The sequence below is a fragment of the Phyllostomus discolor genome, chromosome X (assembly GCF_004126475.2).
Source record: "Phyllostomus discolor isolate MPI-MPIP mPhyDis1 chromosome X, mPhyDis1.pri.v3, whole genome shotgun sequence".
Classification (NCBI taxonomy): Eukaryota; Metazoa; Chordata; class Mammalia; order Chiroptera; family Phyllostomidae; genus Phyllostomus; species Phyllostomus discolor.
Window position 1 is genome coordinate 95,483,895 of NC_050198.1, and position 12,334 is coordinate 95,496,228.

General features: G+C 39.3%; 1 protein-coding gene across 1 annotated transcript in view; it reads left to right on the plus strand.

Annotated features, from left to right (window-relative positions):
* Positions 1-12,334, plus strand: part of TEX11 (testis expressed 11) — a 125,598-nt gene that overhangs the window by 34,148 nt on the left and 79,116 nt on the right. Inside the window, exon 8 of the mRNA XM_028523075.2 lies at positions 8,408-8,493. Coding sequence (XP_028378876.1) covers positions 8,408-8,493 — 86 coding nt within the window. The remainder of the gene's footprint in view (positions 1-8,407; positions 8,494-12,334) is intronic.

The following is a 12,334-nucleotide window of genomic DNA, read 5'->3' on the forward strand; positions in this document are numbered from 1 at the left end:
CTTATCTATGCATTCATTGGTTGCTTCTTGTATGTGCCCTGACCAGGGATCAGATCTGCAACCTTGGCGTATGGGACGGCACTCTAACCAACTGAGCTGCCTAGCCAGGGCCTAACACAGGGTTTTAAAAGGAATTAATTAGTTAAGTAAACCAGCTCTTTTTTTTTTCCTGAGACATCCTTGCTGTATCCCAAGACTAGATGAGGAATTACTATGTGTTCACTTGAAGGCAGAGGTGATGCTTATTGTTCACAGGCAAATAAAGTGTTTTGAAAATTGTATTTTAGAGTATCAGGAAAAATAACTAATGGCCTATTGTTGATTATTACTGAGATAATCTGAGAATTAGAGAAAGCTGAATGAATAATGGAGGGATTAGAAGGTAAATGTCTTAAAGCCATTAAGAAAGAAAGCCAGGCAATTATCATTCAATTATTACTACACTACTGTAATTGAACCTATAAATGTTTAAAAGACAACAAAATCACACAAAAATAGTTTAGAGTTTGGAACTAGAAAAATAATAGCAGGTTGGTTTTTACTGAATTTAAAAAACCCAATTTACAAAATAATTTGCTGAAAATGAAGTTATCTAGTTAATTAAAAATAAAAAGCCTTGTAACACAGTGGAAAGTTAGTGATCAATCTGCTATATAATCTCATTTTGGCATTGTAAAGTAGGTATTTAGTTGGAGCTGAAATTTCTGGGCCTGGAGATGTAGCAGTAGCGGGATGTTCTAGAGATCCCATGGGTCCTGGGGATCCCATAATGCATTAGTAAAAACCAATATAAAATAGACTTAGAGATCTACCTTTGTATTTTTAAAATATATTTTATTGATTATGCTATTACAGTTGTCCCATTTTCCCCCTTAACTCCCCTCCACCCTGCCCACCCCCTCCCACCCACATTCCCCCCCTTTAGTCCATGTGTCATAAGTTTTTTAGCTTCTACATTTCCCACACTATTCCTGCCCTCCCCTTGTCTATTTTCTACCTATTGTCCATGCTACTTATTCTCTATATGTTTTCCCCCTCTCTCCTCCTCCCACTTCCCTGTTGCTAACCTTCCATGTGATCTCCATTTCTGTGGTTCCGCTCCCGTTCTATTTGTTTGCTTAGTTTGCTTTTGTTTTAGGTATGGTTGTTACTAACTGTGAGTTTGATGTCTTTTTTTACTATTCATATTTTTGTCTTCTTTTTCTTAGATAAGTCCCTTTAACATTTCATATAATAAGGGCTTGGTGGTGATGAACTCCTTTAACTTGGCCTTATCTGAGAAGCACTTTATCTGTCCTTCCATTCTAAATGAAAGCTTTGCTGGATAGAGCAATCTTGGATATAGGTCCTTGCCTTTCATGACTTGTAATACTTCTTTCCAGCCCCTTCTTGCCTGCAAGGTCTCTTTTGAGAAATCAGCTGACATTCTGATGGGAACTCTTTTGTAGGTAACTGTCCCCTTATCTCTTGCTGCTTCTAGAATTCTGTCCTTCATTTTTACCTTGGGTAATGTAATTATGATGTGCCTTGGTGTGTGCTTCTTGGGTCCAAACTCTTGGGGACTCTCTGAGCTTCCTGGACTTCCTGGAAGTCTATTTCCTTTGCCAGATTGGGGAAGTTCTCCTTTATTATTTGTTCAAATAACTTTTCCACTTGTTGTGTTTCCTCTTCCCCTTCTGGTACCCCTATAATTCGGATGTTGGAACGTTTAAAGATGTCCTGGAGGTCCCTAAGCCTCTCCTCATATTTTTGAATTCTTGTTTCTTCATTCTTTTCTGTCAGGTTGTCCTTTCCTCCTTCTGGTCCCTTCCATTGATTTGAAACCCAGTTTTCTTTCCATCACTATTGGTTCCCTGTGCATTTTCCTTCATTTCTCTTATTGTAGTCTGCATTTTTTCATCTCATTTGCAACCAAATTCAACCAATTCTGTGATTATCCTGATCACCATTGCTTTGAACTTGCATCTGATAGGTTGGCTATTTCTCGGTCGCTTAAAAAAACTGGCTCTGGGGCTTTTAACTCTGTTTGAGCCATCTTTTTAATTTAATTTTACTTTTTTTCCTTTGGTCTGGTCGCACCTATTACATATGATGGGCAGAGCCTTAGGTGTTCACCAGGGCGGGGCACCTCAGTTGCTGGGTTGTGACGTTGTGTGTGGGGGCAAGGTCCAAGAGGGAACAATGGTGCCCACTCTGCTCTCTCTAGGACTTCAGTCCCCTTTGCCAATTCCCACAAGCAGATTGGGCCCTTCTGGTGCTGGCTCCCGGACAGGTGGGTCTCCCCAAGGAGCCTCCTGTGAGGCTGAGAGAATCTCCTGGCCTCAACTCGCACAGGTGTTTTCAGTCGGTGCCTTTAGGCTCTGTTTCCCGGTGCTGGGTCCCTGGGTTACGCAGTGTGTCACTTCCCATTTTCACTTATTTTGTCTGTACTCAAAAGTGTGGCTGCGGACACACAGCTGCCTTGCGCACCTCACTGGGTCTGCTTGTTGCCTCCTGTGCCCAGGGTCTGCCACTGGTCTGTCAGCTGCCCCTGTGCTTCTGGGGTCCGCCAACTGCCGTCCGCGCCCTGCGCGCCCGCGTCTGCCAGCCACCAATTTTTCCTGCCGGGACCCCTTGACCCCTCTCCATAGGCCTCTGTCTCCACCCCTCCTTACCGGTCTGGATGTATGGGAGTCAGACTTCTGTTTGGTTCATTTCTGTCTGTTCTGGTTGTTTTTTTTTTTGTTTATAAATTCTTGTTGTCCTTAGTTTTGGTTGTGCGAGGAGGCACAGTGCGACCACCTATGCCTCCATCTTGGCTGGGGTTCTACCTTTGTATTTTTATTTCCATTGTATATTGCTTGCAAAATGAGGTGTTAGAACTCTATAGAAGACTTGGAACATACATTTGAAAGAGACATTTTTATGGATCTTAGTACTTCATACCTCATTAGAAATGTTTCATGAGGACAGATATTTGTTTTGTTTACTGATGTATCTCTGATGCCTAATAGTTAGGAAGTGCTTAGTAAATATTTATTATTGAATGTATACATGAATGAATGAATGGGTAATATTAGTAGTCAAAAGATTATTTTTATTATATTAAAATATGCCGTGGGTCTCTTGAAACGTATTTTAGGGTTTTGTAGGTTCTCATAAGTTTATTATTGTGTATCATTTTCTACCCTAGGAAGTAGTATTTAATGTAAGTACACTTGTAGGGATTGTGAGGGCAGAGACAAATACTGAGGAAATTGAATAAAAATGCAGTACACTTAAATGTTCATCAAAAGCTTTATTTTCCATTTCGCTATGTACAATTAGTTGCAGGCCTCTCTGCAGCAAGTGGGTGTTGGCTGCATAATTCCAGTATAACTACATAATTGGTGTGTCCCTGTGTGAACCTATGGGTTCTGGGGCATACAATGAGTTCAGCTTTTTCCACTGAAATGCCAAGAATGCGTTTAAGTACTTCTGGGTTTTTGGCAGACATCACTACCAAGACTATCCTTTATTTTGAATTTAAATATACAGTAGGTCCAATATGCTCAGTCATGCATATTGGACTTCTGAATGTACTGTAATTCAAAGGGGAACTTTTTTTTTGAAGCAAGACAGGTCTTTACATATTAGTTATGAATAACTGGCCTCAGAATTCAGAATCCTAATGGCGATCTGCTTCTGTAGTCTTACTGAGGTAAAACTTACAAAGGACTCCTTTATATGGGTGTAATAGATTCTGGATAGGTGGTTCCTGAAGGGGATACTTGGATAAATTATTAGAATTAAAAATTTTTTTTGTATGCCATTTGCTGGTATTTTGACAGATGAAAACTCTAGAAGATATGGCATTGAGGCAGAGACTGAGATACTGGTTAACTCATAAAGGAGTATTTCCCTGTGGCATCATTCACATACTTATTCCTAGTTTTATCTCAATGGTAATTTATGTAAAGAAAATGTTGTTAAAGAGGGTCCATTAAACTAACTCTTTTTAAATAAGTCTTATGACTAAAAAAGTGCTTTGATCACATTTCAGAACTTTAGAATTTTTTGAAGTTGTCTTAATTTTGGGAAAAAAATCATTTTTTCCTCTCAAGGTAAACTTTTTTTGGCTTTGAATATACTCTGTAATCTAAATCTTTTTTCTGACTCTGACAACCTAAGAACCATTTTAGCCTGTCCTTTTGCTGGGAAATGATTAGACTTTCCATTTCCTGTTATTAAAGGACCTTTCAGTTTATTAGTAATATATCATATTACTTTTTCATACATAACTAATGTCCCATCCTGAATATTTTGTAGCTCCTCTTTAAATAGATTGAAACAGCTTGATAAGGAAAAATGGGTTATTGTGATGTAACAGAACACTTGAGGTATGCCTTAAAGACTGAACTGCCATTATAATTGGTCACACTAATTATGTAGCCATACTGGATTTCTTTTTGCTTAAAAAAATAGAAATTTATTCTCTCTCAGTTCTGGAGGCTTGCAGACTGAAATCAAGGTGTCCACAGGGCCATGCACCCTCTAATGGCTTTAGGAAAGAATTATTCTTTACCTCTCCCAGCATCTGGGCAATCTTTGGCATTCCTTGGTTTGCAGATGCACCACTCCAGTCTCTGCCTCTGTCTTCACAAGGCAATCTCCCCTGTGCGTCTGAGTGTCTGCATGTGACTTCTTTTTGGCTTCTCTTTTCTTTATTGGATGCTTTGTAGATGTCATGTCACATGGCTTTATTAATAAGGACACCAGTCATGGGACTTGGGGCCACCCTAACCCCATATGATCTCATCTTTTTTAATTAATATTTTTTTTATTTTTCCATTACAGTTGATGTGCAATATTATATTAGTTTCAGGAGTACAACTCAGTGATTAGACATTTATATAACTTATGAAGTGATCACCCTGATAAATCTAGTACCCATGTGACACCATACATAGTTATTACAATATTACTGACTATATTCCCTATGCCATACTTTCCATCCCCATGACTATTCCGTAACTACCAATCTGTATTTCTCAATCTTTTCACCTATTTCTCCCATCTCCCTAAGCCTCCTCGGATCTGGCAACTGTCAAAGTGTTCTCTGTATTTATGAGTCAGTTTATGGTCTGCTTGTTTATTTTCTTTTTTGATTCCACATATAAGTGAAATTATATGGCATTTATCTTCCTCTGTTTGACTTACTTCACTCAGCAAAATACCCTCTAGGTCCATCCATGTTGTTGCAGATGGCAAGGTTTCGTTCTTTTTTATGACTGAGTCATATTCCCCTGTATACTACTTCTTTATCCATTCATCTATTGATGGACACTTGGGCTACTTCCATATCTTGGCTATTGTAAATAGTGCTGCGGTGAACATATGTATGCATAATGTGTTTTCAATATAGTGTTTTGGGTTTCTTCAGATAAATGCCCAGAAGTGAAATTGCTGGGTCCTTCATTGTCTCTTGTTACAGCTTTTATTTTAAAGTCTATTTTGTCTGGTATAAGTATTATTGCTACCCCAGCTTTTTTTTTTTCATTTTCATGAATATCTTTTCCTATACCTTCACTTTCAGTCTTTGTCTTTTGATCTGAAGTGAATCTCCTGTAGACCAAGTATGTAAGGATCTTCTTTTCTTATCCATTCAGTTACTGTGTGTCTTTTGATTGGAGCATTTAATCCATTTGCCTTTCAAGTAATTCTTGACTGATATGTATTTGTTGCCATTTTATTATTCATATATTTTTAAAATACTCACCTGAGGATATGTTTACTGATTTTAGAAAGAGAGGAATGGTGAGAGAGAGAGGGGAGGCAGAGAGAAAGGAAAGGAAGGAGAGAGAGAGAAAAACGTTGATGTGAGAGAGAAACACCAATTGGTTGCCTCCTGTATGCATCCCAACCAGGGATCAAACCCACAACCTTTTGGTGTGTGAGATGATGCTTCAACAAACTGAACCACCTGGCTGGGGCTTATTATTCATATTTTTATTCTTTTTTTCCTTGTTCTTAAAGGTGATCTTTTCACATTTATTGTAATACTGGTTTGGTGGTGATAAATTCCTAGCTTTTTCTTGGGAAGTTCTTTATCCTTCCGTTCTAAATGATAGCTTTGCTGGCTAGAGCAATCTGGGCTGTAGGTCCCTGCTTTTCATCACTTGGAACACTTCTTGCCAATCCCTTCTAGTCTGCAAAGTTTCTGTTGAGAAATTAGCTGACAGTCTTATGGGAACTCCCTGGTAGGTAACTAACTGCGTTTCTCTTGCTGCTTTAAAGTTTCTCTCTTTGTCTTTTAACCTGCAGCATTTTAATTATGACATGTCTTGGTGTAGGCCTCTTTGGGTCCATCTTGTTTGGGACTCTCTGTGCTTCCTGGATTTGTATATTTATATCCTTCACCAGGTGAGGGAAATTTTTCATTATTATTTTTTTTCAAATAAGTTTTCAATTTCTTGCTCTCTCTCTTTGCTTTTTGGCACCCCCTTGATACAAATGTTGGTATTCTTGAAGCTTTCCCAGACGCTCCTTAAACTATCCTTATTTTTTAGGTTCTTTTTTCTTTTTGCTGTTGTGCTGGGGTGTTTTCTGCTTCTTTACTTTCCAAATGCTGATTTGATCCTCTGCTTCATCTACTCTGCTGTTGATCCCCTGTAATGTATTCTTCATTTCAGTTATTGTATTCTTTATTTCTGGCTTTTTTATGTTTCCTGTTTCTTTGTTACAGTCCTAAGTTCCTCTACTTTTCTTTTAGGTTCACTGAGCAGTCTTATAACCAGCGTTTTGAACTCTGCATCTGGTAGATTGCTTGTCTCCATTTTATTTAGTTCTTCTTCTTGAGTTTTGTTCTGTTCTTTTATTCAGGATGTATTTCTTTGTCTCCTTGTGTTAGTTGTCTCCATGTGCTTATTTTTATGTATTAGGTAGAGCTGCTATTTCTCCCAGTCTTGGTTGAGTGGCCATATGTATAGTAGGTGTCCTGTAGGGCCCAGTGGCACAGCCTCCTTAATCACCCCAGTGGGCGGGCATTCCAGGTGCATTCCTCCACGTGGGCTATTGCATACTCCTGTTGTAATTGAGCCTTGATTGCCATTGGCATGTCAATAAGAGAGATTTGCCCTGCCCTCCTGATCAATCAGTTGCAAGGACTTGCCCTGACTGTACCTGCTGTGTAGGTGCTGACCCCAGGGAGTAGAATCCTTCAGTGAGACTCTGATGCCCACTGAGTTTGTCCCTTAAGTGTGTTGCTCATGGAGGTGGTTTGGTGGTTCTTTGGCATGGTCTGAAGCTGTCTACCAGGTGTGCTGGCTCTGGCATCTCCCAGGTGGTACAGGAAAAGATCAGCCACCACCTGTGCCCTGCCTGGAGCAACCTGGCATGACCTAAAGAGTGATATGCAGAAGGCTGCTGCTTGTGCTGGACTTGAAGGTGCCCAGGGGAAGCCAAGCTGTGAACCAAGGCTGGCTGCCACTAGTGCTGGGCTTGGGGATGCTTAGCAAGAGGTATGGGTAACACTGAGGCCAGATGCTGTTGTTTGGTGTTTTGGACCTTTGAGAGATGTTCGGAAAGTCTGCAGCATGAGCTAATACAGGCTGTTTGTATGGCACAGTCACTGGAAATGGCTTGGGAGAGCCTGAAAGTTGAGTGGGGCGAGGTGTCAGGGAATCACCAGGGCTGTGTGGACAGTGTAAGCCAGCTTGATGGAGATGCAGGTAGTGTGCCTGCCTGCTGGCTCTGTGGGGGGAAGAATAAGCAAAGGAATCCCCACTGGTTTTCACAGCCAGAAGATGTGGGGAGTTCTCTTCCTGGCACTGGAGCCCTGGCCACAGGGGCCTGGAGTGGGGCTGAGATGCCTCCCTCCTTTAGGAGGACCTCAGCAGCCAAGATATTCCTCCCAATTTTTAACTGCCACACGTGGCTGTGGGACGAGCCTGTTCATGACTCTGCCCCACCCACCAGATTCAGTGTGGCTTCTTTTGTACATCTTTAGTTATAGGACTTCTGTTCAGCTAGATATCAGGTGATTCTGAATGATGGTTGTTCTGCAGTTAAATTGTAATTTTGGTACAGTTGTAGAAAGATGTGAGTACTGCATTACCTTTGCCGCTGTCTTTACCAGAAGCCCAGTATGATCTCTGTAGGTATATTTTTTAAAGATTTTATTTATTTATTTTTAGAGTCCAAGAAAGGGAAGGAGAAAGAGAGGGCAAGAAACATTGATATGTGAGAGAAACATTGATTGGTTGCCTCTCGAATGTGCCCCCAACCGGGGACCTGGCCTGCAACCCTGGCATGTATCCTGACCAGGAATTGAACCAGCTTCTTTCAGTTTGCAGGACAGCATCCAACCCACTAAGCCACACCATTCAGGGCTTTATAGGTATTTTAATGTTAAGGGAATCATAAATCTGACTTATTTTTTTTATTGCAGGTCAACTATCTTCTTGTTCTCTGTTACAACTTTGGAGTAGAATCCCACATGGTGCATAAATATGAAGAAAGTTGCTTCTGGCTCAGGTAATATAACCAAAAATAATGTAATTTCAAGAATATTATCATAAAGTTTAGTTAATACTTACTATATGGTCCATTGGCAGTTTAAACATTCTCTGACTTCAAAAGCCAGCATGCTAAATTAATTTTACTCCTTTAACATGTATTGTTTATTTTTATTATATGTTGCCAGTGACAGAAAAATGTATTATACTTTTAACATAAGAGCATGTTCTCTTTCCATTCTTCCTTTGTATCTTCATCAAGAATATAGAATTTTTTTTTTTTTTTTTTTGCTTTGGAACATATTACTGTCTGCTAATCCCACAATATAAGGCTAGGAGGGGTGGGCAAGAGTGGAATCAACTAAAATTATTAGTTTTAAATGAATTTTGGTATTTTACTATTAGTCAAGTAAGTATATATTTAGCATGTACTGTATGCTCAGTACTGTGCTAAAATTTGTACTGTTGTGTTGACTATGGAAATATCGGGAATAGTACAAAAATGTATCAGCTATATACACAAACTGTCTTTTACTGAATACCTGGGCACAGCACAGACTCTGACACACAGTAGGTGCTGATTTATTTCTATTTCTATAATTTTATGTGAAAATGTATTCTTCTGGAGATGCTACATAAGGCACTATGAATATCAGGAGATCACAGAGTAGAATACATCAGATGAATTCACCAAATATTTTCTCTTTCTTAGTACAGTGTTATTTCTGGTTGCTTGGATACCTCCATGATTAGTTTAACTATTGTGGAATTTGTATTTGCCATTAATGAAATAAATACAAAGATGGTCATTTAGATTACAGTACTCATAAGCATATATCTCTCTAAGAAACTCCCTGGCTGGCGTAGCTCAGTGGATTGAGCACGGGCTGTGAACCAAAGCATCGCAGGTTTGATTCCCAGTCAGGGCACATGCCTGGGTTGCAGGCCACAGCCCCCAGCAACCACACATTGATGTTTCTCTCTCTCTCTTTCTCCCTCCCTTCCCTCTCTAAAAATAAAATACAAATAAAATCTAAAAAAAAGAAACTATTTATGCAAATAACTTATTTATGTAAAAGACTTTAGAGCTCAAAGACTGATCAGACTCTTTAAAGAACTATGCTTCCATTTTATTGTACATCTGAAACTGGTACAGGATGGTATTGAATGTAGATCGTGGTCTCAGAACAGGTATATGCAGTTATAAGGGCTATAATTGTTTTAATTTAGAATGCTTCATGCAAGTGTAATATACCTGAAATTTTTATCAATCACATTTTTATAACCTGAATTATTTAACATATACCAAAGGACTTGAGTAGTTTAACATAGGTTTTACAACAGTTTTCCTTTAAAGAGACATCTTTTTTTTTTTTTTTTTTTGCTATTCTGTTAACATTTGTCCTAAATTTTCCCCCTCTGCCCTCCTCCGCCCAGCCCACCCCCTGCTCCCACAGTCAGTTCCCACCCTGTTGTCCATGTCCATGGGTCACTCATACATGTTCTTCAACTAGTCCCTTCCCCTTCTTTCCACCCTTATCCCCCTTCACCTCCCCTCTGGTCACCATCAGTCTCCTTTTTTAAAAATAAGTGATCTGTGAGTCCTATTTGGCAGGTTTTGGCAGGATTTAAGGGTAGTGCACTCACAAAGTTTATGGCACACACTTACCAAAACACTAGTATGCCAAGAAAACAGGAATGGGAAGGATAAAAGCAGTCTGTTGGCACCATAGATGACTTAAGACAATGGAGATGAACTCAAAGTTTATGCTAAGAATGAGGGAGATGGTTCTCTGGGAACTGGTCATAAGAGTAGGCTGAGGCATGAGGTGGTATGACATGTAGGTTATTTTCATCTATACCATGGATTGTTGACTGCTTATTTTTTATTGTTGCTCAGTTAGAGCTGTCCCACCTTTTTCCCTGTTGCTCTCCCCTGCCCCATCCCCCACTTCTCACCTGTCTTTATTTTTTAGAAGGCCTTTCAGAAAAAAATGACAATGACAGGATGTGACTGACATCCATATCATAAGCTAACTACATCAGATTTTTACTATATATTTCATGGGTGTATTTTTAAAAATATAATTTTAGCCCTGGCTTGCGTAGCTCAGTGGATTGAGCACGGGCTGTGAACCAAAGCATCACAGGTTCGATTCCCAGTCAGGGCGCATGCCTGGGTTGCAGGCCACGGCTCCCAGCAACTGCACATTGAGGTTTCTCTCTCTCTTTCTCCCTCCCTTTCCTCTCTAAAAATAAATAAAATCTGTAAAAATATATATATATAATTTGACCTGCAGTCATATTTTCATCAAAATCTTTGTAGAGCAGCACTATATTTTGAGTCTCTTGTGTTTTTTCTTTTCCTTTCAATTTGATTTTGTATTGGTTCCAGATGTACAGCTTAGTAGTTAGACAATCATATTTTACATAGTGTTCCCCTCAATATTTCCAGTGCGCAACTTGTACCATAATACATTGTTATCACAGTATTGCTGATTATATTCCCTGTGCTGTACTTTATGTCCCTGGGACTGTTCTGTAACTACCAATCTGTAGTTCTTAATTTCTTCACCTCTTTCACCCAGGGCCCCAAACTCTCTCCCCTCGGGGAACTGCCAGTCCCCTCTCTGTGTGAGTATTTTGTGTTCTTCTCACTAGAATGGGCTTGGGGAACACAAGGCAACACTTGAATTCTAGCCCTAGTTATTATATACAATTTTAATTTCTTTGCCTGATTTTTTCCACATTTTTTGAGACATAAAAATAACTTGGTGAATTATTTTCAAATACTTTGAAAAAATTACATTTTAATGTGTTTTAGAAAGTCAAAATAATCATCAATATATTTTTTAAAAGTATATTTTATTGGTTATGCTATTACAGTTGTCCCATTTTTTCTCCCCTTTATTCCCCTCTACCCTGTACCCCTCCTCCCACCAGCATTCCTCCCCCTTATTTCATATCCATGGGTCGTACATATAAGTTCTTTGCCTTCTATATTTCCTATATTATTCTTAACCTCCCTTTGTCTATTCTGTACCTACCATTTATGCTTCTTATACCCTGTACCTTTCCCCCCACTTCCTCCTCCCCCTCCCCACTGATAACCCTGCATGTGATCTCCATTTCTGTGATTCTGTTCCTGTTCTAGTTGTTTGCTTAGTTTGTTTTTGCTTTTCAGGTTCAGTTGTTAACAATTGTGAATTTGTTGTCATTTTAATGTTCATGTTTTTGGTCATTTTTTTTTAGATAAGTCCCTTTAACATTTCATATAATAAAGGTTTAGTGATGCTGAGCTCCTTTAACTTGACCTTATCTGGAAAGTACTTTATCTGCCCTTCCATTCTAAATGATAGCTTTGCTGGAGAGCATAATCTTGGATGTAGGTCCTTGCCTTTCATGATTTGGAATACTTCTTTCCAGCCCCTTCTTGCCTGCAAGTTTTCTTTTGACAAATCAGCCGATAGTCTAATGGGAACTTCTTTGTAGGTAACTCTTTCCCTTTGCTGCTTTTAAGATTCTCTCCTTATCTTTCATCCTGGGTAATGTAATTATGATGTGTCTTGGTATGTGCTTTTTTGGGTCCAGCTTCTTTGGGACTCTGCCTTCCTGGACTTTCTGGAAGTCTGTTGCCTTTTCCAGATTGGGGAAGTTGTCCTTCATTATGTTTTCAAATAAGTTTTCAATTTCTTGCTCTTCCTCTTCTCCTTCTGGCATCCCTATGATTCAGATGTTGGAATGTTTGAAGTTGTCTGGGAGGTTCCTAAGCCTCTCCTTATATTTTTGAATTCTTGTTTCTTCATTCTGTTCTGATTGAATGTTAATTTCTTCCTTCTGGTCCAAACCATTGATCTGAA